Source organism: Rhinatrema bivittatum, unplaced genomic scaffold, assembly GCF_901001135.1.
Source record: "Rhinatrema bivittatum unplaced genomic scaffold, aRhiBiv1.1, whole genome shotgun sequence".
Classification (NCBI taxonomy): domain Eukaryota; kingdom Metazoa; phylum Chordata; class Amphibia; order Gymnophiona; family Rhinatrematidae; genus Rhinatrema; species Rhinatrema bivittatum.
The window spans coordinates 67,308-92,698 of record NW_021821224.1 but is presented as its reverse complement, the minus strand read 5'-3'; the positions used below and the strand labels follow the sequence as shown (position 1 = coordinate 92,698).

At 42.9% G+C, this 25,391-nt stretch overlaps 1 protein-coding gene across 1 annotated transcript; it reads right to left on the bottom strand.

The window, feature by feature from the left end:
- Positions 1–20,114: 20,114 nt before the first annotated feature.
- On the bottom strand, positions 20,115–21,077 carry LOC115082532 (olfactory receptor 56A4-like). Its single transcript, XM_029586760.1, has one exon. The coding sequence runs from the start codon at positions 21,075–21,077 to the stop codon at positions 20,115–20,117; it is 963 nt and encodes a 320-aa protein (XP_029442620.1).
- Between the last annotated feature and the right edge of the window lie 4,314 nt (positions 21,078–25,391).

Genomic DNA, 25,391 nt, shown 5'->3' with positions numbered 1-25,391 from the left:
TGACACAACCCCACACCTGTAACACTCCCTGTCCCCAGAAACTCCCTAATACGGTGTGCAGGAGCAGAATTAGGAGATTCTCTTACGATTCAGCAATTCAGAAGAATTGAGAGTTCACATTCTGGTGTCACCTCAGGTGAACAGAGACACAAACTACTGATCAGTACCAGCACTCTGTGACACAACACCACACCCTGCACCCCCAGCTCTGTAACACTCCCTGTCCCCAGAAACTCCCCTAATACTGGGTGCAGAGCAGGATTAGGAGCTTCCCCTTACTACTCACCATGCAACCAAGAATATTCACATTCTGGTGTCACCTCAGTAACAGAGACACAAACTCTCTCCAATACCAGCACTCTGTGACACAACACCACACCCTGCACCCCCAGCTCTGTAACACTCCCTGTCCCCAGAATCTCCCCTAATACTGGGTGCAGAGCAGAATTAGGAGCTTCCCTCTTACTACTCACCATGCAACAAAGAATATTCACATTCTGGGTGTCACCTCAGTAACAGAGACACAAACTACTTCCAGTACCAGCACTCTGTGACACAACACCTCACCCTGCACCCCAGCTCTGTAACACTCCCTGTCCCCAGAAACTCCCCTAATACTGGGTGCAGAGCAGGATTAGGAGCTTCCCCTTACTACTCACCATGCAACCAAGAATATTCACATTCTGGTGTCACCTCAGTAACAGAGACACAAACTCTCTCCAATACCAGCACTCTGTGACACAACACCACACCCTGCACCCCCAGCTCTGTAACACTCCCTGTCCTCAGAAACTCCCCTAATACTGGGTGCAGAGCAGAATTAGGAGCTTCCCCTTACTACACTCCATGCAACAAAGAATATTCACATTCTGGTGTCACCTCAGTAACAGAGACACAAACTACTTCCAGTACCAGCACTCTGTGACACAACACCACACCCTGCACCCCCAGCTCTGTAACACTCCCTGTCCCCAGAAACTCCCCTAATACTGGGTGCAGAGCAGGATTAGGAGCTTCCCCTTACTACTCACCATGCAACCAAGAATATTCACATTCTGGTGTCACCTCAGTAACAGAGACACAAACTACTTCCAGTACCAGCACTCTGTGACACAACACCACACCCTGCACCCCCAGCTCTGTAACACTCCCTGTCCCCAGAAACTCCCCTAATACTGGGTGCAGAGCAGGATTAGGAGCTTCCCCTTACTACTCACCATGCAACCAAGAATATTCACATTCTGGTGTCACCTCAGTAACAGAGACACAAACTCTCTCCAATACCAGCACTCTGTGACACATCACACCCTCACCCCCAGCTCTGTAACACTCCCTGTCCTCAGAAACTCCCCTAATACTGGGTGCAGAGCAGAATTAGGAGCTTCCCCTTACTACTCACCATGCAACAAAGAATATTCACATTCTGGTGTCACCTCAGTAACAGAGACACAAACTCCCTCCACTACCAGCACTCTGTGACACAACACCTCACCCTGCACCCCCAGCTCTGTAACACTCCCTGTCCCCAGAATCTCCCCTAATACTGGGTGCAGAGCAGAATTAGGAGCTTCCCCTTTCTACTCACCATGCAACCAAGAATATTCACATTCTGGTGTCACCTCAGTAACAGAGACACAAACTACTTCCAGTACCAGCACTCTGTGACACAACACCTCACCCTGCACCCCCAGCTCTGTAACACTCCCTGTCCCCAGAAACTCCCCTAATACTGGGTGCAGAGCAGAATTAGGAGCTTCCCCTTTCTACTCACCATGCAACCAAGAATATTCACATTCTGGTGTCACCTCAGTAACAGAGACACAAACTACTTCCAGTACCAGCACTCTGTGACACAACACCTCACCCTGCACCCCCAGCTCTGTAACACTCCCTGTCCTCAGAAACTCCCCTAATACTGGGTGCAGAGCAGAATTAGGAGCTTCCCCTTTCTACTCACCATGCAACCAAGAATATTCACATTCTGGTGTCACCTCAGTAACAGAGACACAAACTACTTCCAGTACCAGCACTCTGTGACACAACACCTCACCCTGCACCCCCAGCTCTGTAACACTCCCTGTCCTCAGAAACTCCCCTAATACTGGGTGCAGAGCAGAATTAGGAGCTTCCCCCTTTCTACTCACCATGCAACAAAGAATATTCACATTCTGGTGTCACCTCAGTAACAGAGACACAAACTACTTCCAGTACCAGCACTCTGTGACACAACACCTCACCCTGCACCCCCAGCTCTGTAACACTCCCTGTCCCCAGAAACTCCCCTAATACTGGGTGCAGAGCAGAATTAGGAGCTTCCCCTTTCTACTCACCATGCAGCGAACAAAGCCCTACTAACCCTTCCTTCTGTTAGGAGAGCAAGACTTACCCAATTCAGAGAACGGGCTCTAACCTTATCAGGACCCAATCTATGTAACACTATGCCCTTGAGATCAAATTACAGAGAAATTTTCAAACTTTTCAAAAAAAGTTTAGAAACCTGGCTTTATAACCACCATTTTACAAAGAGAACGGAGAATAGGAAAATAAATAAAGCAGGCATCAGAACAGCAGCACACAGCACTTAATTCAATTTGTGCATAGTTATTTTTTTTCATGGCTAACATTAGATAATATACAGTACAAAAGAGTTTTACATGTAAATTAAGACTGTTACTTGTATAAAAGGACAAGACTTTTGACATTCATCAAATAGTCTGTTTTTTTTTAAATTATGTAATCGGAACATTGCTGGCACCCATGTATAACGTATTACCCATTCAACTAAACATTATTATATGTGACTATTTGTAAACCGTTGTGATGCTATATACATCTTTAATGAGGGTATATAAAAGTTTTTAAATAAATTTCAGTAACAGCCACACAAACTCCCTGCACTACCAGCACTCTGTGACACAACACCACACCCTGCACCCCCAGCTCTGTAAACACTCCCTGTCCTCAGAAACTCCCCTAATACTGGGTGCAGAGCAGAATTAGGAGCTTCCCCTTACTACTCACCATGCATAAATGGATATTCGGATTCTGGTATCATCTCAGTAACAGCAACACAAACTTTCTCCTCTACCAGCACTCTGTAAAACAACACAAAACCCTGGGTAAAAACACACCCAGCTTCTGCCCTACCAATCCAGCAATAACACCCAGATCTCAAACAACTGCAACATGGCTTACAAAAAGATAGCAATGCAAATATTAGAATGTGCCCTAGAACACCAATACACCTCCTATTGGGAAGAACATATTGCAAAACAGACCAAGCTGAAGGACCCCTACACAGAAAAAGCATTCCTGTCGAATCCCTCAGCTCAGTCTCAAATGCAAAAAGCAGACAGACCTGTATGATGCTGTATATGTTTTATCCCTCCAGCACAGCTGGGCTACTATAGGCAGAATACAAATATTTTATATAAAATACAGAGAGAATAAGTGATTGCAGACTAGAAATAGAAAGTGAACGGGAAACTCCAAGAAGCCAGACTCTGTATGCAATGCATCACTGGAGAAAGAGAAAGAGAAACGCATTTCCTCCTGTGCTGTGGAAAATGCAACGTATGAGAGATTGCGCATTTCCCAAAATCAAAAGAATGAGCAGGAAAAACTCTGTGTTATCCTGATAGAAACAGGAGAAGCAGCAATGAGAGTAGCAAAGCGTGGTATCTTTCCACCAGGCCAGAAATGAAACTTGACCAGGGACAATACGGATCAGCACCAGAACCTCAGACACGTCCTTCACGCTCTGCTTTCCCTAACCTGCAAATTTACTATTATTTTCTAATTTTCCCTTTCTTTTCTCCCCCTCTTACTTCAATCATTCTGTATCAGACTTTGGGAATACATACAAAACTGTCTCTCTTCTTCTGCACTGACACAGCTGCTGCCTGTGTGCAGCTGTGACCCTGGGCACTGCTGTGCTGCTGCTCTGATCCTGCTGCCCCTATCCAGCAGAGCTTTTATTGACTGCCAGAGTGCAGGGGCTGGCAGAGGAGATGCAGCGCCGGAGACTATTGTAAGCACACTCAGAGCACCAGAGCGCATGGCACCGGAGCAGAGGCCTCCCTTATCAGCAGGAAGGAGTTTGGTGTTTTCGCTGCCTGCAGGGCACATCCACCAGCAACATCAGGGACTCAGACAACTCCCCTTCCTCTGCCCAGATGTTTATTTAGTAGATTTGTAAAGGGATAGATATTTTAGATACCTGGGGATTATGCATAAAAAAGGACAATTTTATGCCCTTTTTTATGGATAATGGAGTTTGTGTGCACAGAGTTTAGCTGTGCACCGCCTCCCCCACCCTCAGTGCATGCAGGGAAATGAGCTGGGAAGTGGCTCGCTTCATGCAAAGGTTGAGGCCGATGGGGATTAGCACCTATCTAACGCGCGTCCCATGCGGAGTGAATGAGATAGCGCTCCTCACATGCAAATCCATGTGAACGAGGCTATTGCTCACTCACTCCAAATGCAAAAAGATAAATGTGCGCCTCAGACGCACCTTCTTCATCTCTCAGCTATTAACGCCTGCCTGGAGCTGAGCGCACTGGAAAAAAAACCCTCCGCCGGCCGCTTTGAAGACCGACGCCGATACGCTCGCGTTTCCATAACCGGCCGGCTGCATTAGGAAAACCGACGTCGATTTTATAGGCGTCGGTGTTCATAGCCGGAAGACCGCTGGTAACCACGGGGTCGCGTTAGCAAGGAGGCGCTAAGGTCGCTAGCGCCACCCCCTAATTTGTTTATTGCATGGCGCCCCCCTCCCCCTGCGGGCACTGAAAAGTCAGCACCCGCTTTCCGCATTTAACATTGCCTCGGCCCCTTTCTTAGTAATCAGTCGCTCTTCTATGACCTGCCCTGTACCAAACTATTGAAAAAGGCGGAACACAATTTTAAATAGGGGGATGCAAGCAGGAAGAAAGAGCGCGAGCTCCTAAGGCAGTTATTTACTACACTGCTATGTTTTACGCTGGGAGGGGGGAAATATCCTGTGACATTGGGCCTCGCCCCAGTAAAACATCGCAGCATTTCCTTGCAAAAATTTCATCATGGAAAAAACCGCAGTAATAAATATTGTGGGGAAATGAAGCAGCCATCGAGTTTAAGGGCCATATGGCCCAACAGTCCCCCCCCCCCCCCCGACTCTGCATCACCTCCATACCCCCCCCCCCCCCCCACCTATCAAAGCAGCACAGCCTTAAAAGTTAACAGAAATAGAAGTGAATGGCGGCTGGCAGCATCTTGCCCCCTTGCCAAACCCCTCTGCTTTTCTCAAATTCTCCCCCCAACCCAAATGCCCCTTCAAATCAAACACCCCCCACTACCCAATATCAGGGCCCCCCACCACACAACATAATCCCTGGTAATCCTGTGGCTCCAACCACACCCCCTTTTCACATAAAATGAATCCCTGGTGGTCTAGAGAGCCCCCCAGAGCCCCCCTCCCAGTCTCCCCCTTTACCTTAAAAAGGAACCCTGGTGGTCCAGTGGTGGATTGCAGAGCCCTCTAGGCCCTAGACTGGTGGGTGACATTTTCCTCTAGGCCCCATTTTTGAAAATGGTGCTTACCAGCCTGGGCCTAGGCGGCACTCCAGGCCACCACTGGACCACCAGGGTTCCTTTATTAGGTAAGAGAGGTCTAGACCACCAGGGATTCATTTATAAGGTAAGAGAGGTCTAGACCACCAGGGATTCCTTTATAAGGTAAGAGAGGTCTAGACCACCAGGGATTCCTTTATAAGGTACAAGAGGTTTAGACCACCAGGGATTCCTTTATAAAGTAAGAGAGGTCTAGACCACCAGGGATTCTTTTATAAGGTAAGAGAGGTCTAGACCACCAGGGATTCCTTTATAAGGTAAGAGAGGTCTAGACCACCAGGGATTCATTTATAAGGTAAGAAAGGTCTAGACCACCAGGGATTCCTTTATAAGGTAAGAGAGGTCTAGACCACCAGGGATTCCTTTATAAGGTAAGAGAGGTCTAGACCTCTCATAATAAACAAGTTATTAAATTTAATAAACAAGTTTAAATTTAATTTTAAACAAATTTTTAAAATTTTTAAAATTAAGTTTAAATTTAAAATTAATTAATTAAATTAATTAAATTAATTAATTAAATTAATTAAATTAATTATTAATTATATTATATTATTATATTATATTATTATATTATATTATTATATTATTATTATTATTATATTATTATATTATATTATATATATTATATTATTAATTATTAATTATATTAATTATCCTAGTGTACATTAAATTCTAACCTTAAATCTTATCTGACCTTACTTAAATTAATTAATTAATAAAATTAATTAATTAAATTAATTAAAGTTAAAATTAATTTTTAAAATTACGTTTAAATTTAATTTTAAACAAGTTTAAATTTAATAAACAAGTTTAAATTTATTAAATTTAATAAACAAGTTATTAAACTTGTTTATCTTTCCTTTAACTCTAATCCCAGTTAGAATAACCCCTGTTTATTGTAACTTTCTCTTCCGTGCACTTGTTTTATACTACTGTAATGTATACTCTTATGTTTTAGTTATGTATGTTATAATGTATTGATGTTATAATGTATTGATCACCCCTTGTTTTATGTAAACCGACATGATACGTACTCCCGTGAATGCCGGTATAGAAAAACACAAATAAATAAATAAAAAATAAATAGACCACCAGGGATTCCTTTATAAGGTAAGAGAGGTCTAGACCACCAGGGATTCCTTTATAAGGTACAAGAGGTTTAGACCACCAGGGATTCATTTATAAGGTAAGAGAGGTCTAGACCACCAGGGATTCCTTTATAAGGTAAGAAAGGTCTAGACCACCAGGGTTCCTTTATAAGGTAAGAGAGGTCTAGACCACCAGGGATTCCTTTATAAGGTACAAGAGGTTTAGACCACCAGGGATTCCTTTATAAAGTAAGAGAGGTCTAGACCACCAGGGTTCCTTTATAAGGTAAGAGAGGTCTAAACCACCAGGGATTCCTTTATAAGGTAAGAAAGGTCTAGACCACCAGGGTTCCTTTTTAAGGTAAGAGAGGTCTAGTCCACCAGGGATTCCTTTATAAGGTAAGAGAGGTCTAGACCACCAGGGATTCCTTTATAAGGTACAAGAGGTTTAGACCACCAGGGATTCCTTTATAAGGTAAGAGAGGTCTAGACCACCAGGGATTCATTTATAAGGTAAGAGAGGTCTAGACCACCAGGGATTCCTTTATAAGGTAAGAAAGGTCTAGACCACCAGGGTTCCTTTATAAGGTAAGAGAGGTCTAGACCACCAGGGATTCATTTATAAGGTAAGAGAGGTCTAGACCACCAGGGATTCCTTTATAAGGTAAGAAAGGTCTAGACCACCAGGGTTCCTTTATAAGGTAAGAGAGGTCTAGACCACCAGGGATTCCTTTATAAGGTACAAGAGGTTTAGACCACCAGGGATTCCTTTATAAAGTAAGAGAGGTCTAGACCACCAGGGTTCCTTTATAAGGTAAGAGAGGTCTAGACCACCAGGGTTCCTTTTTAAGGTAAGAGAGGTCTAGTCCACCAGGGATTCCTTTATAAGGTAAGAGAGGTCTAGACCACCAGGGATTCCTTTATAAGGTACAAGAGGTTTAGACCACCAGGGATTCCTTTATAAGGTAAGAGAGGTCTAGATCACCAGGGATTCCTTTATAAGGTAAGAGAGGTCTAGATCACCAGGGTTCCTTTATAAGGTAAGAGAGGTTTAGACCACCAGGAATTCCTTTATAAGGTAAGAGAGGTCTAGACCACCAGGGATTCCTTTATAAGGTACAAGAGGTTTAGACCACCAGGGATTCCTTTATAAAGTAAGAGAGGTCTAGACCACCAGGGATTCTTTTATAAGGTAAGAGAGGTCTAGACCACCAGGGTTACTTTATAAGGTAAGAGAGGTTTAGACCACCAGGGATTCCTTTATAAGGTAAGAGAGGTCTAGACCACCTGGGATTCCTTTATAAGGCCATCCCCTTAACAGTCCAAAGTGACGACTCTATTCACTAACCTCTTTCTCTCCCATTTACATTTACATTTATTTGAATTTCTGGATTGCCTAACAAAAAAGGCCTAGGCAATGAACATCTTTACACACATAATCATAAAGTGAAATAAAACATACATTAAATGATTATAAAAACAAAACTAAAACAGCACATCGCCAAACTGAAATCAAATAAACCAATAAAACAGCAAATACATAATATAACTCAGTAATAAAACAAATAAAATACATTTCAGAATTAAAAGGAAAAAGTTAACTTAAAATGGCACCGAGTCTATCACAGGAGGAGGAAGCCGCCAGCAGTCAGCTCTTTCCTCCCATTCCTGCTCCTGATCATGGCGAGCATGCTAGCTTTCATGATCTCGATGCCTCTCACTGTCTTCATGGCCTTCCGCCACTAATCCCAGTATCAGGTTCCTTCACCATTGCTCAGGATTACAGGGGAATAGCTGGCTTCCATAGTCATCTGACGCCTCTACTCTCACATGGCCCCTCCTCCCCTAGCACAGCTTCTCCTCTATGCCTGCTGCATTCGGCTGTCTGGGCTTCTGTTGATCTTCTGCTGCAGACAGGCCCCAGCCAATCCCCATCTCAGTGGCTATTCCTGTCCCCTACACTGATTGTCTCAGTGCCACTGCACATAGCCACCTGATCATCTTACCTCCGTGCTGGCCTACTCAACATGCCCTGCCTCTTCACATTGAAACTCGCATCCCAACTGCCTTCATGGACCAGATCATCACGTTTTGGTTTGTTTTTTTTTTTCAATTATTTACTGAATACCCCAGTTACAAAGTGAAATTACATATATAGTAACATAGTAATTACGGCAGAAAAAGACCAAAATGGTCCATCTAGTCTGCCCAGCAAGCTTCCCAAGGTAGTAACTGCCGCTTCATGCAGGTTACCCCCATGTTTCTCTTAAGGGTGGTAACTGCCGCTCCATGCAGGTTACCCCCATGTTTCTCTTAAGGGTAGTAACTGCCGCTCCATGCAGGTTACCCCATGTTTCTCTTAAGGGTAGTAACTGCCGCTCCATTTATTTATTTATTTATTTATTTATTTATTTTTAATTTTTATATACCGGAATTCCTGTATGGAATACAAATCAGTCCGGTTTACAAGTAACGAAAAGGTTGCCCTGGTCTGGGAGGTTAGACTGGGGTTTTTTACATAGAACATAGAACAATAACAATCAACTATTGAACATTATTACAAGGAACGGTGAAAGTAACAATAGTATTTAACAAAAAGATAATATTATTATAACATTATTTGTGTTCACATTTTACAAGGAACTTTAGTAGCGTATATAGTCTGCAAGTAATTGGTTAAATAATATAATATGAGAAGGATGACTTAAATAAATAGATATTGAGAATAATCAAGTCCGTGTATGAAATTGAGTGTCAATGTGTTTGTGACACCTTGCAATGGTTGGATCTGAAAGACAGGAGGAGGTGCCTAGTTACACTCTGGGAATTGGAACGCTTGCCTGAAGAGCCAGGTTTTTAACCTTTTTTTGAACTCTGGTAGGTTGGGTTCGAGTCTTATGTCTGGTGGGAGCGCATTCCATTGATGTGGTCCCGCAGTGGATAGTGCTCTTTTTCTTAGCATTGATTTGGCGGGAGCTGCGACTAATGTGCCTTTGTAGGCGCTTCTGATGGGTCTGGCCGATGAGTGTAGGCGAAGTTGAGTTTGTAGAGATATAGGTGCGACGTTATGAATTGTTTTATGGATAATGGTTAAGGTTTTATATATGATTCTCTGTTTGATGGGTAGCCAGTGGAGGTAGCTCAAGATGGGGGTAATATGGTCTCTTCTATTAGTGTTAGTTAGGATTCTGGCTGCGGCGTTTTGTACCATCTGTAGGGGTTTGATGCTGTTGGAGGGGAGGCCCAGTAAGATTGAGTTGCAGTAATCAAGTTTCAAAAAAATAATGGATTGAAGAACGAGGCGAAAGTCATTGAAGTGAAGGAGTGGCTTTAGTTTCTTTAGGACCTGTAGTTTAAAGAAGCAGTCCTTGGTGGTTGTGTTTATGAATTTTTTAAGGTTAAGTTGATTGTCAAGCCAAGTTCCTAAATTCCTGACGTCTGCAGAGAGCTCCATGTTTAAAGATGTGGTTTGTGCCAGACTAGGTGGGTGGTAGTTCGGGTTGTGTGAGATTAGTAGCAGCTCTGTTTTGCTGGAGTTTAGAATCAGGTTTAGGCTGGAGAGTAGTTGTTTAATTGGTTTAAGACAATTCTCCCAGTAGACGAAGGTTTTTTGAATTGATTCTGTGATGGGGATTAGGATCTGGATGTCGTCTGCATAGAGGTAATGAGTAAGCTTGAGTTGAGATAGCAAATGGCAGAGGGGGAGGAGGTAAATGTTGAACAGGGTAGGGGAGAGGGATGAACCTTGTGGTATGCCTTGGTCTGATAGGATGGGGTCAGATTCCTTGTTGTTGATTCTGACCTTGTAAAACCTGTTGGATAGGAACGATTTGAACCAACAGAGGGCTGTGCCTTTGATTCCTATGTTTGATAGTTGTTCTAGGAGTTGTGAGTGATTTACCGTGTCGAACGCTGAAGATAGGTCTAGAAGGACCAGTAAGAATGACTGTTTTTTCTCCAGGTTCAAAAGTAAATTATCAGTGAGGGAAAGCAGAAGGGACTCTGTGCTTCGAGATTTGCGAAAACCATATTGTGCCGGGGAAAGAATGCTGTGCTCCTTGAGGTATTCGGACCATGCAGGTTACCCCATGTTTCTCTTAAGGGTAGTAACTGCCGCTCTGTGCAGGTTACCCCATTATTAAGATTACTGCAAGGCACAGGTTTTTTTTTTGGTTTTGTTTTTTTTATTTATATTTTATTAACTTTTCAAATTTTACAATAACAAATATATCTTTGCCATCTTGAAATCTAAGTGCTTTAACAATTTAGAAACATCTCAATATACATATATTGAAATTAATATTCTCTATACAGAGACCACCTATCTTTTTAGCACTAACACATTATAGAGGAAATAATGTGGGGGGAGTATTGGAAATCACAGAGGAGTTATAATATAGGAAATAAAACATATAATGATCAATCGAGTGGCTGCTTCTTAATTATTAATCCGTCATGGTGTTCCAACTGTTATTGGATTTCTAGCACTTAAGAAATCTCTAAGTTGAGGTATATCAAAGAAAATATAAGTAGAACCATGCCAACCTACAACACATTTACAGGGATATTTCACAATAAAGCTTGCGCCCAAAGCAATAACCTCGGGCTTCATCTGAAGAAATGCCTTTCGGCGCAATTGGGTGGCTTTGGCAAGGTCTGGAAATATCCTTACCAGGCCACCACAAAAAGAAACTCTCAAATTCTTGTAATAAGTACGCATAATCAAGTTTATATCTTCTTCAGAAAATAAAGTCACAAGAAGTGTCTCTCTCCTCGTGACCTCCACTTCCGAAGCTTCCAGGTATTGTGTGGGGTTTGCCAAGTTATCCAAAATATTATTTCTGAAATTATCCTGTCTTTGGGATAAATGTATCACTTTTTTTATCACAGGAATCTTCTCCTGAGGGATTTTCAAAAACTCTCCCAGGTATTTCTTAAGGGTTACCAGACATAACTCATCTTTAACCACTGGAAAATTAAGTATACGTATGTTCAGATGTCTGATAGAGTTTTCTAATGTCTCCATTTTGCGTAATGTAGCTAACCTTTCTCTTGAAAAGGCAGTGGTAACCTCTTTCAGTTCTTTAACCTCCGTTTCAATTTTTTGGATATCTGTTCTTTGTTCTTGTAAAATTTGCTGGTGGTCATGTGCTACAACATCAAGTTTAACAGAAACCCCCTGTAACTTTAGAGATTGCTCTTGTAACTTAAAATCCATTCCAGCTATAAGCTCCCAAATAGAGTCTAAGGTTACAATTGCTGGTTTTTCAATCCTGTGTGCATTCAGACTCACCCCGCTGGCTCCAAGAATCGTATCAGTCCTCACCACTGCGTCATCCACGCTTTCTATCTCCCCTTCTCCTCCATTCTGGCCTTTAGGGGTAAAAGTCGTCACTTCCCGAGGAATCACACCTTTGGGACCCCCTGACTGGCTTGCTTCACCCGAATTTCTTCGGGGCTCTCCAGTTGCTCCTGGGGATTCCGGGGAGGAAGCCTGCAGCAATTGTCTTGACGTCGGCAGGCTCAATGATATTTCTCCCGGCGAAAATGGCTCTCCTCCAGTCACTCCGCCAGCGGGAGTTGCCGCCCGTCCGGTAGAAGTAGAGAACTCTCTAATTAATCTCTGGTCTGAAGGTAGGGTGGATTTGGTGGGGTAAACCCGCACTCTACCTTTCCTTTTATGAGGCATATTTCAAAATAAAAACGAAAATTACTAGCCAAGAAATCTGGAACCAGCCGGAGCTTCAGAGAGACGCTGCCACTCGGTCGGCCATCTTGATTACGCCCCCCAGGCACAGTTTTTTAATGAAGGTTCTATAGTAATTTTTGAATCCCAGAAACCTTCTGAGAGCCTTTAGACAGTAGGTTGGGACCATTTCTGAATGCTCTCCAGCTTTTGTGGGTCCATCTGGACCCCCTTGTTAGACACTGATTCCTTGTGGAATTTGCATTTGGACAGCTTAGCATATAGATGGTTCTCCCGCAGTCTTTGTAACACTCTCTTGACATCCTTAATGTGGGTATTCAGATCTTGAGAGAAGATCAGGATGTCATCCAAACAGACAATGACACATTGGTAGAAAAGGTCACGCAGGATGTCGTTCATCATGTTTTGGAAGACAGCTGGGGGGATGCATAAGCTGAAGGGCATCACCAAATACTCAGTGTCCGCCCTGGTGTTAAAAGCTGTCTTCTATTCATCACCTGAACAAATACGGACAAGGTTATACGCTCCTTTAAGATCCAGCTTGGAGAAGATCTTGGCCCCTTGTACTTAAGAACATAAGAAAATGCCATACTGGGTCAGACCAAGGGTCCATCAGGCCCAGCATCCTGTTTCCAACAGTGGCCAATCCAGGCCATAAGAACCTGGCAAGTACCCAAATACTAAGTCTATTCCATGTTACCATTGCTAATGGCAGTGGCTATTCTCTAAGTGAACTTAATAGCAGGTAATGGATTTCTCCTCCAAGAACTTATCCAATCCTTTTTTAAACACAGCTATATTAACTGCACTAACCACATCCTCTGGCAACAAATTCCAGAGTTTAATTGTGTGCTGAGTAAAAAAGAACTTTCTCCGATTAGTTTTAAATGTGCCCCATGCTAACTTCATGGAGTGCCCCCTAGTCTTTCTACTATCTGAAAGAGTAAATAACCGATTCACATCTACCTGTTCTAGACCTCTCATGATTTTAAACACCTCTATCATATCCCCCCTCAGTCGTCTCTTCTCCAAGCTGAACAGCCCTAACCTCTTTAGTCTTTCCTCATAGGGGAGCTGTTCCATCCCCTTTATCATTTTGGTAGCCCTTCTCTGTACCTTCTCCATCGCAAATATCTTTTTTGAGATGTAGGCGGTCAAACAGCTCAGATGAGTGGTAAGGGATAGTGGTCTTTGACTGTGATCTCGTTTATGCCATGATAATCAATGCATGGGCGTAGGGTACCATCCTTCTTCCCCACAAAGAAAAACCCTGCTCCTGCAGGAGATTTGGATGGCCCTCTGAAACCTTTTTTTAGATTTTCTTGGATGTATTCCGACATCGCTTTATTCTCCACCACCGAGAGGGGGTAAACTCTTCCCTTGGGTGGTTCAGTATTCGGTTTCAAGTTGATCACACAGTCATAAGATCTGTGTGGAGGAAGGATATCAGCGGCTTCTTTGGAGAACATATCTTGAAATTATGTGTATTGAGGTGGTAACCCAGGCATCAACAGAATTGTAGGCATACAGGATAGTGGTAAAATTTCCTTCAGGCATTTGTCATGACAATCTGGGCCCCAACATGAAAGCTCTAGTGTAGCCCAGTTGAATTGAGGCAAGTGCTTTTGTAGCCATGGTAACCCAAGTACTAAGGGGTGCATAGCTTTTTCAAGCACAAAGAAGGAATGGAATTCCGTATGAAGAGCTCCAGTCCTTAAACTGACCTGTTCCATTTGTAGGGTTACTTCACCCGGTAAAGGCTCCCCATGAATAGAGGATAACAGGAGGCTTCATAGTCATAGTGGGGATTCGCAGATCTTCTACTAGACGTCTCAGTATAAAATTCCCTCCTGCCCCTGAGTCCACTAGGGCAAGAGTTTGGAATTCAAGTGGTCCGTTTATCAAGGAGACTGGCAGAGAGAGTGGAGAAGAAAGTGTAGTTAGACCTAAGAAGAGTCCTCCCACAGGACTTAGGTCTGCCTGTTTCCCGGACAGATAGGGCATGGCTGTACTGCATGGCCTGCTTGACCACTACATGCAGAGGCCTAATCTTCTCCGTGTTCTTCTCTCCTTAAAAGTCAGGTGAATACGGCCCAGTTGCATTGGTTCTTCTTCGCCAGCAACCGCTTTAGACTGAATAGGCTTAGGTATTGTCTTGACTTGGAATTCTCCCTGGGTAGGTATCTTGAACCTTATCCTGAAGTCGCTGGTCAATTCTTGTGGCTAACTTCATCAGGTCCTCCAAGATCTCAGGTATTTCTCGAGCTGCCAATTCATCTTTCAGTCGAGAGTTCAGGCCGTCAAATAAAAGGGTCTTCAGGCATCTTGAGTCCCAGTTCAACTCTGAAGCCAAAGTCTTAAACTCAATGGAGAAGTCTGGTAAAGGTTTATTACCTTGCTGTAGATGAACCAATGTAGATCCTGTGATTGTGCACCTGGCAGGATCATCAAATATGGATTTGAACTTCCAAAAACCCAGCAAGGTCCTTCAGGATGGGGTCATCCCGCTCCCACAGCGGAGAAGCCCAAGTTAGTGCTCTTCCGTCCAGATAAGACAGGATATACATAGTCTTGGCATAGGCTGTGGGAAAATTGTTAGGTTGAAGTGCAAAATGCATACAGCATTAGTTGAGGAATCCCCTGCATCTCAGGCTTCCCCTGAGAAACTAATAGGAGCAGAGAGGGTGGCAACTGTCTTAACCGTCATTTCTGGCGGTGTTTCTTCTTTACCTGAGGTAGTAGAAGCATTCATCTGTGAGTGCAGTAGATTAAAGGCCACAGTCAAGCTTTTCAGCATGCTCTGTTGTTCATTGATTCACTGGACCAGGCCTGGAATGGCCTGCAACACGGTGAGCTGAGCCGAATCCATGGAGTTAGCAATCTGTTATGATATTGAGGTGTTTGGTGGATTCTCAGGAGCAACAGTGATGGTATCTCCTACGGGAAGGACATAAGAAAATGCCATACTGGCTCAGACCAAGGGTCCATCAAGCCCAGCATCCTGTTTCCAACAGTGGCCAATCCAGGCCATAAGAACCTGGCAAGTACCCAAAAACTAAGTCTATTCCATGTTACCATTGCTAATGGCAGTGGCTATTCTCTAAGTGAACTTAATAGCAGGTAATGGACTTCTCCTCCAAGAACTTATCCAATCCTTTTTTAGACACAGCTATACTAACTTCACTAACTACATCCTCTGGCAACAAATTCCAGAGTTTAACTGTGCGTTGAGTAAAAAAAAACTTTCTCCAATTAGTTTTAAAATGTGCCCCATGCTAACTTCATTGAGTGCCCCCTAGTCTTTTCTACTATCCGAAAGAGTAAATAACCAATTCACATCTACCCGTTCTAGACCTCTCATGATTTTAAACATTTCTATCATATTCCCCCTCAGCCGTCTCTTCTAAAGCTGAAAAGTACTAACCTCTTTAGTCTTTCCTCATAGGGAAGCCCCGTAGGGAACTGTAGCATTGGGCTAGACTCAGATGTACAAACACAGAGAGTATATCTTTATTATGCAGCTTGTATGGTTCACCAGAGGTGGCAGTAGAGAGTGGATTAGATAGCAACAGTCTGTGATCCTCGGCAGAGGAGACCTGTTCCACAACAGTAGTGTAGGGCCCGATGCAGATAGACAGCGAAGAGCTGTAGATGGACAAACTGGAAGAAGTTGTACTCACTCTCTGTAGCTGTTAGGTAGTGTTCCAGCAGGTAGAAGAATATGTAGCAGACACCAGGATAGACACACAGGCCCTCGAGGAGCAAGTACCTGTGTTTAGGATAGGCACCTGGAAATAAGCAAAGGGCCCCCGAGGAGCGGGTACCCAGGTTAGTAGAGCCCCAAAGGGTGAAGGTAGCTTCCAGCAGGCAGTAGAAGCGGCAGAGTAGCTTCAGACCGAAGCAAATCCAATCTGTTGCTAACGCGGCGAGAGTCAAGCAAATGGGCAACCTTTTGAAGGAGGAAGCAGTGATGTCACTCGAGGGGGGCGCCCCCGAGGTTCATGCCAACACTGCTACAAGATGTGAGGCGTGCGCACATGCGTGCCCTAGGAAGCCTCAGGTCAACATGGCGGGACACCGTGCCAGAAACCGCTCCGGAAGCTGGAGGGTGCGGCAGGGAGACGCTATGGATGCCATTCTCCTGAGGCTGCTAGAGAAGGCTGAAATAGAGGTGAGGCATGTCGGACGAAGGGCATCTGAGACCGATAAACTCAACAAGGAGACACAGGAGACGCTGGAACAGGAGACACAGGAGACGGAACAGGAGACACTGGAACAGGAGACACAGGAGACATTGGCACAAGAGATGATGGAACAGGAAACGCTGGAAGGCAAACTAGACACCGGAGTGTACGACCCAATTGCCAAGGCAATGAGCTATAGGGGTGTGTATTCGTTTTGAACTTATATGTAAAACGCTACTTTTTTTTTTTTTTAACTTAAAAAAGTGATGAAGGCGAAAACGATCGGATTTCCAACTTATTCAACATAGCTATGTTGAATACGTTGGAAATCGCGATCGTTGATCCTAAATAAAAATTTAAACCCCTCGCCCTCCTTAATCCCCCCCAAGACTTACCAAAACTCCCTGGTGGTCCAGCGGGGAGTCAGGAAGCCATTATTCTATTCCTTTGCGAGGAGCACGTGACGTCCGCGTCACGTCGGAGTGACGCGGCCGTCACGTGGTCCACCGTGGTTCCGCTCCAAGTCTCCCAAGGGACTTTTGGCCAGCTTGGGGGGGCCTCCTGACCCCCACAAGACTTGCCAAAAGTCCAGCGGGGGTCCGGGAATGACCTCCTGCAGTCGAATCATGTTGCCGTATGGCCGGCGCCATTTTTGCAAAATGGTGCCGGCAGTATGGCAAAATGGCGCCGGCTGTAAGGCAACATGATTCGAGTGCAGGAGGTCATTCCCGGACCCCCGCTGGACCCCCAGGGACTTTTGGCCAGCTTGGGGGGGCCTCCTGATCCCCACAAGACTTGCCAAAAGTCCAGCGGGGGGTCCGGGAACGACTTCCTGCACTCGAATCGTGTTGCCGTACGGCCGGTGCCATTTTGCCGTACGGCCGTACGGGCCCTCTGGAACAGCCCCCGGGTCGGGGGCAGGCGTAAATCCATGGATAAAGGTGGGGGGGGTTTAGATAGGGCCGGGGAAGTGGGTTAGGGAGGGGAACGGAGGGGAAGTGAGGGGAAGTGAGGGGAGGGCGAAAGAAAGTTCCCTCCGCGGCCTCAGAGGGAACGGAGGCAGGCTGCTCGGCTCGGCGCACGGAGGCTGCCCAAAATCGGCAGCCTTGCATGCGCCGATCCCGGATTTTATAAGATATGTGCGGCTACGCGCGTATCTTATAAAATCCAGCGTACTTTTGTTTGCGCCTGGTGCGCCAACAAAAGTTCGCTATCGCGCTATTTTTTAAAATCTATCCCACTATTAGGGGAGTACAAAGCTCTCTAATTCAAGATAGTGGTCTCTTGAATAGAAGAATAGAATTTGTTGAAAGTAGATTGAGACACCTGAACCTTCATTTTTTGAATTTTCCAAGAGTTGTGGGAAAATTGCCACGTTTTACCTTAAAGAGGTTTTTTCTTGAAATTTTGGAGTTCTCTTCTGAAGCAATCTCCCCCATGGATAAAGTATATTTTTTTACCAACTGGTTCAGGTTTTCAAATGCAAGTACCTGCTGTCGATGTGGACAATCTTACAGAATACCTTGAATCATCTAATTATGAAGTGGTGGAATGTTGTTGGTATCATTCTTAACAGATAGTGACTTGAGTTCCGTTATGAAGAAATATTTCAAGAAGTCGAACTTACCATTTATGGGTCAAACTGTGAGAATATTTCCAGACTTGGCTAAGACCACACAAGAAAGAAGGAAGAGATTCCCTATTTTGCGCCAGGATACCCTAGCCCTAGGGGCATCCCTCTTCCTGAGATATCCATGCAAATGTTTAGTCAAGTATAAAGGAGATAGTTTTGTGTTTTTCTCACCGAAGCAACTTAAAAACTTTATTAATTCCGGGAAGTGTTACCATCTGTTTGGACTGAAGTAAACTGATGTCATAAAAAAAAATTTTGGTAGCTGTGTTACGTTGTCTTACCTTTATTTGTTTCCTCTTAATCTCCTAGATATAGGCTAGCCTGCCCCCATGATTGGGTCTAAAGGATACTGTTATTATGATTTGAAATAAGAGATATGTTTCCTTTTTTTGCTTTTTACTTCTGTAAATGAAGTATCATTTTTCTGAAGCAAAGAATTCCTTTGTGAAATGTTATTTTCGAAATTTCAATAAATAATAAATTTAAAAAAAAAAGAACCTATCTAGTGAACTCACCTTTAGTCATCGTACGTGGCTATTTTTATACTGTACACATTAAGTGATTGTATTTTTATACTGAACACATTAAGTGATTGTATTTGTCAATTCATATTATGCATGTCGTGATGTAAACATTGTGATCTTCATTTGGAATGAAGGTATATAATATGGATAACTAATAATCACACCAATTATAAGAGAAAGCATACAACTTTATTATCTCAAATTTTCAAATAATTTAGGAAATGTGTCCTAAAATACAAACACTCACACACACTCATTCATACACTAAAATCATCACACCAAATACAAGGAATAGCAAGCCACATCGGCCCAAGGACCTGTACAGCAATATTTTTCATTATCCTAATACAATATCATGCACATAGATGCCCTGTGTTTTTAACCATTTACAAATCTATACCTGGCTTTCGCCCATTTCCCCATATTAGAGCATAATTCTGTAAAAATGTGCACCACTTTTACATATCCTCAATGTATCTTCATCCGGCTTACTTCCTTGTATTGGTCTCTTCCCTTCTGGGCAAAACCTCCTTCATAATGTTGACTGCATGTTATCACTGTGGTCTGACCCCAACATCTGTCTGCTTCCTCAGGGGGACGACAACCACATAAGCATCTGTAATTCAACTTTTTCCCAGACTGTCCATATACAACAAATCTGCCACCAACTTTGTCTGATTTCTTCCAAAGCCGATATACATCGACGCAGAAAATTGTCTGCACTATGAATGTTCATAAGCCTGCACAGCAATGTCCCAAATGAAATTCCTCATGAAAAAAAGTCCATTTCCAAGTCTTTCCAGCTCGATTTAGTCCAAACACCCAACTGTGCCACAGCGATCTATCTAGACATTGTCCGTACTACACAAGAATGGAGGAAAAAATTTTATTCTGATGAGAAACAGAAGTTATGGAAAGAGGGGGCTAGTAAGATACTCAGATATCCTTGTAGATGTTTGGTAAAATATCATAATGAAAAATATGTTTTTCTTGAGCCAGAACAATTAAGGGGATTTCTAGATGGGAAGCCAATTGGGGTATAACGGGTTGGAACTGTCATATGCGTGGTAATACCTGTGATTGTAATGAGCTCTTATTTCTTATAATAGTACTTGGCTCTCATTTATCTAAATAATTAGAGATCTTGTTTGAGAATATAGCAGTTTGATTTCTTGTAAGATGTTTCTAAAATAGAAATGATGTATGATCTCTTTTTTCCTTTTATTTGATATTGTGATATATCCGAAAATGCATAATTAAAAATTTAAAAAAATAAAAATAAATAAATAAATAAATAAATAAATAAATTAGAAGTCCTAGACATCAGTTCTCTCCACTTGATTTATTTCCTTCCTACTCATCTCTTCTTCAGTTCTCACTGGTAGTTGCTCTTCTTTTCGTGAACACCTTCAGTATGCCGTGCTTAATCTCTTTGGTCCTCACACCATAGACAATGGGGTTCAGTGATGGAGGGACAAGGAGATGTAAAACGTTCACCAAAATTGAGATGTCCGATGGGATTTTGTTCCCACTTCTGTGAGTTATGGCCAAAACCACAAGGATAGTAGAAAAAAATAAGATGAGAATGAAGTGAGAAGAGCAGGTACTCAAGGCCTTCATGGCTGCCCCTTCAGCTTGCAGCTTCAGCACAGCCCGGAGGATGAAACAGTATGACATGGTGATTAACAACAAGTCACTGCCTAATAAAACCCAGGCAACCACCATCTGGTAAACACTGTTTATTGTAATATCTTCACAGGCCAGGGACACTACTGCTAAGTTGGCACAGAAGCTAAATTTGATGGTATTTCTGGAACAGTAATGCAGCCGGGCAGCAAGCAGAGGGATTGGTAGAACTAACACTGCGTTCCTGACCAGGATAAAGACAGCAGCTTTTACTACAAAGCCGTTAGTAATTATGAGGAAGTACCGTAAGGGGTTGCAGATAGCAACGTAGCGATCATAAGCCATGATAAGAAAGATCCCTGATTCTAATCCCAAAAAACAATGGATAAAATACATCTGAGTGAAGCAAGCTGATTTGCTGATGGTCCTTGCATCAAACCAGAGGATCCCTAGGAGTTTGGGAGTGATTGAATTGCACAAACCAATATCCACCAGTGCCAGCATGGCCAGGAAATAGTACATGGGAGCATGGAGGTTCAGATCAGCATAGAAAGTGATCAGTAGTGTGAGATTGGCCACAAGGGCCACGAGGAAGAGAAGAGCCAGTGGGATGGAGAGCCAGTGCTGCCAGCTTTGGATCCCAGGGAAACCCATGAGGAGGAACTCAGACACCTCCGTGGTGCTGTTGGTATTGAAGGAGGACATGGCAAAGGGTCCCTGTGAATACAAGTTTGAGATGAAATACATATATTTATTTAACAGAATGACCCATAGTGTTAAAATAACATAATTTTCTCACTAATTAAAGACATTTATCTGTCATGTTAAGCTTTCTTCTCAGTGTCCCCAGAATAACCTCACTAATCCTGCATATAGTACCTGCTCTGTTTCTTCTATTCTGTAAATATGTTCTTTACAATCCCCTCGGTCTCATCTCTATCTTTACAGTACTTAGGTGTCCAGGACTGTACCTCATATTTATTTATTTATTTATTTAAAGTCTCTTCTATACCGATGTCCGTTCGCACATCACATCGGTTCACAATAAAACAAGAACTTTTTGGCAGAGCCCTTACATAAGAATCAGGGATCTTCCAGAAGGGGTCATCCAACAGCCTTACCCAGTGTGTCCTCCTTCTCCCAAAGGCTCTGTCCCTTTCCCAGATACCTGAGGACCTTATTACAACACTTCTTGGCACCCAACTCTACAATGACATTTGTACTTATTAGGATGCACGGCATGGCTCTTGCTGTGCCTGCCAATGAGCTTGGAACAGCTTCCAGTTCAGGGGAAAATACAAACCAGTTAATGCATTTGGGATGTGACGTTTCCCATTCGTTTTATATTCTGAGTGTGTGAAGGACAGATCAGTAGGGATGTGCATTCGTTTCATTCGTTTCATACGTTTCCCATTACATGTCAATTAGATGTGCATCGTTTGATATGTTTTATTCGTTTCATATTGCATGCTTGTATAGGAAACATATGAAACGTATGAAACAAATGCACATCCCTACAGATCAGTAGCAATGGTAAAGGTAACAGGGGAGTGGAGAGAAAAGCCAACAGCACAGAGATAAAAGCAAACAATGGAACGGAAGCATAAATGTTAACTTTCAAACAAATGCATGTGAAGGTATAGATGTGCTTATATGGCCACAAGCAGACATGCATAAGTATTTTATAAACCGTGTATATGATACACAGATAATTTATAAAGTATGCATATCTCTACTCCATAGCATGTGCATGTGTGTAGGCTTACATGCGAATACATGCAATGCACTGAACCATGCATATCAATTTACTGTATGCACAAATGTTTCCTATCAATTTTAAAAATATCCAAATATGTATTTTATGCAAAATGTAGGACTCCCCTTACATACATCCTGATTTATGTATGTAAGTCAGCCAGTTTTTTAAAACATAATCGTAGCAATAAAGCCAGCAGAAGATGCAAAAGCAGGCATTTAGACACTCAGACTCCTGAAAACAAAGCCACTGTAAACTGTATAATCGCTAAACCACATGAATATAAATACATCCTTATAAAATGTTGTAAAGGATCCCTTCTTAAATAAAGAGGTTTGCTGGGGAGAAGTAGTTGGTCTATGACTGATCTATTCACCTAAAAAAATAAAAATATCAAAATGTGTGCATTAAAGGGTAATTTTAAAAACTTCAAAGAAATATATATAAAAATATTGGATAAAAATGTATTTAAAAATATATATAATAATTCATTCATATAAACTGAAAGCCCAGCAAACCTACAGAGAGAACAGGAAAATCCTGCTCTGTCCAGTAATGATGAAATAAGCCTCTTCAGGTATCTTCAGCCGATTTGTCCTAGAAAGGAACAAGAAATGATTAAATGCAAGAAACGAAAGACCCAGAGAAGCATTAAAAAAGATAAGAAACCAATGAGAGCTGCATTTTATGCAATGGTAGAGACCCAGGCTTCCAGCCCCAGGTTAGCAAGTGTTAGAGGGGGCATACAAAATCTAAACAGCAACCTCCCCGGAGGCTGCCCAGTGTTGCTGGGGCTAGGAGAGAGTTGTCCTTGTGTGTGGTTATTTTGAGTTGGCGTTTCAGGCGTGAGGAGCTGTTTTTACTTCTGGGTTTGTTTGGGCCTCCCAGCCTAACCTTGTGTTGGTGAGAAGGATTTCTTGCCTGTGAGGGTCTTCCTCCAGTTTAGTGAAGAGACTATTTCTAGACGTTTTGGGAGATTTTTGGTGAGACCGTGGGTGAGACCCTGGTCTTATCTGGAGTGGGGACATACCCTGAATCTGGAGGTCAGGGGGGCAGAAGATCTTTTGTGTCCTCTCACCATCAGAGTAGGAACAGCAGTGAATCAACACCTTGGAGGGAGGAGTTATTCATTGACCCAGGTGGGTCAGAAAAAAATCTGCTTTTTCCAGCAAAGGACCTTTCCTCCACAGTAGCAGTCAGAGAGCTGAGCAAGACATTTGAAGACCCAACTCTAGCATCTTCACCCTTGGGACACAGAATAGTGGCTGGGGTTTGGAAGACCTGGGTTCTCTCTTGGATATTAGGTACAAGATTTTTGAGGATTTGATACCTTATCTACCTGACATACGTCTCCATCCACTCTCTGGAGGGTAAACCATATCTCAGGAACCTGTACTAGAGACACTACACAGAAAGGGAAGAGGAATTATGTGAAAAAAGGAACCCAGACTGAACACAGATGTGATTTGGACATTGTATTTAAAGTAATTGGACTATTTTACTTGGAAAAATCACAGAAAACTTTAATTTTTGGAACATACACAGAAGTGTCCTGTCTGTTCCCTGCAGCAGCATCGCTGGGAGAAGGGGAGCACCCCTGGGCCTAGAAGGACAGCCTTCCCCCCAAAGATCTAGAACCCACACCCCAGGGCAAAAGGACTGGTGATTAGGCAATTGGGACTTAGACCCAAGATTGTTCATGGTCCCATCAGAATTCAGCAAGTACCATGAATTGGGGTTACACAATTAAATGTGCTTCTTTAACTCTTGATGTGTGCATATTCTCAGCAGGGGCTTATTGAGGTCTATCGAAGCATGACCCCATACCAGTGGTGTGTTATAAAAGAGAAAGTTTTGCTATAATCCACCTGCCCACTTGACCCTTACATGCACTACCCCATATCACCCCCCTCACAAACCACCCCCTCCTTTTCCCCCCTATTCCCACCAGAACTAATCGTAATCGTAACCAATTCAAACTGTATATATTGTATATAGGTTAGATGCTACAAATTATACTCCCATTCATTTGTATTCATATGTTACAATGTTTTTTACTTCAATAGTTTAATCAATTGTTATCTTGTTAAATGTAAAATAGGGCAGATCTCGCCCTATTCAACCTGTTACCTGGAAACCGATGTGATATCTCGATCGAATGTCGGTATACAAAATAAATAAATAAATAAATAAATAAATAAGGCACTGCCTCAGTTTAAAATATGCACCAAATGTCCAGCCCCGCTAGAAAAACAGCTGCAGAAAATGCCATACAGGTCTTCCAGCAGCAACTAGGAATAACGCTATGCCTTGATGCATCTTTCACATCTGCCACAAAATTAATAGATAGCTCATTGTTGCATAGGGGTAGAGTTATTGAACCACATGGGGGCAATGAGAGTGATAAGAATATGTGGTGCACTAAGAAGCTAATGGGATATAGTGATAATAGGGAGCTATAAGTGCAAGATATATATATAGTGTAGATATATTCAGATCGGCCATGTGGTAAATGAAAAAAAGGAAAAAATATGTATCTCTACCTGCCAAAAATGTATTGACTTTAGAGGAATGAGCAACGGAAATGAGATAGGTAATGTAAAAACATACATCTAATTGTAAATATAAATCATATCAAAATCTGTTACAGTGACAGGATTCAAAGAAACATAAGAAGTTGCCACACTGGGTCAGACCAAGGGTCCATCAAGCCCAGCATCCTATGTCCAACGGTGGCCAATCCAGGTCACAAGTACCTGGCAAGTACCCAAAGCATTAAATGTAATTAATAGATCCCAAGCTACTAATCCTGTTAATAAGCAGTGGCTATTCCCTGTCAACTTGATTAATAGCAGTTAATGGACGGCTATTAATCTAGTTGATTTAGGGATGAAGTCTCCCTGTTATAGTGACAGGAAGTCTCTGTTATAGGAGAGATTGAAGAACCTAAATATGTATACCTTGGAGGAGCAGGGGTGATATGATACAGACTTTCAGATACTTGAAAGGTTTTAATGATCCATGGTCAACAATAAACCTTTTCCATTGGAAAACAATCAGTAGAACCAGGGGTCAAGATTTGAAACTCCAGGGAGGAAGACTCAGAACCAATGTCAGGAAGTATTTCTTCACGGAGAGGGTGGTGGATGCCTGGAACGCCCTTCCGGAGAAGTGGTGAAGACCAAAACTGTGAAGGATTTCAAAGGGGCATGGGATAAACACTGTGGGGCGGATTTTAAGAGCCCTGCTCGCGTAAACCCGCC

Excerpts from the sequence above, each read along its gene's own strand:
- LOC115082532 (XM_029586760.1), bottom strand. The coding sequence starts at position 21,077 with ATGTCCTCCTTCAATACCAACAGCACCACGGAGGTGTCTGAGTTCCTC.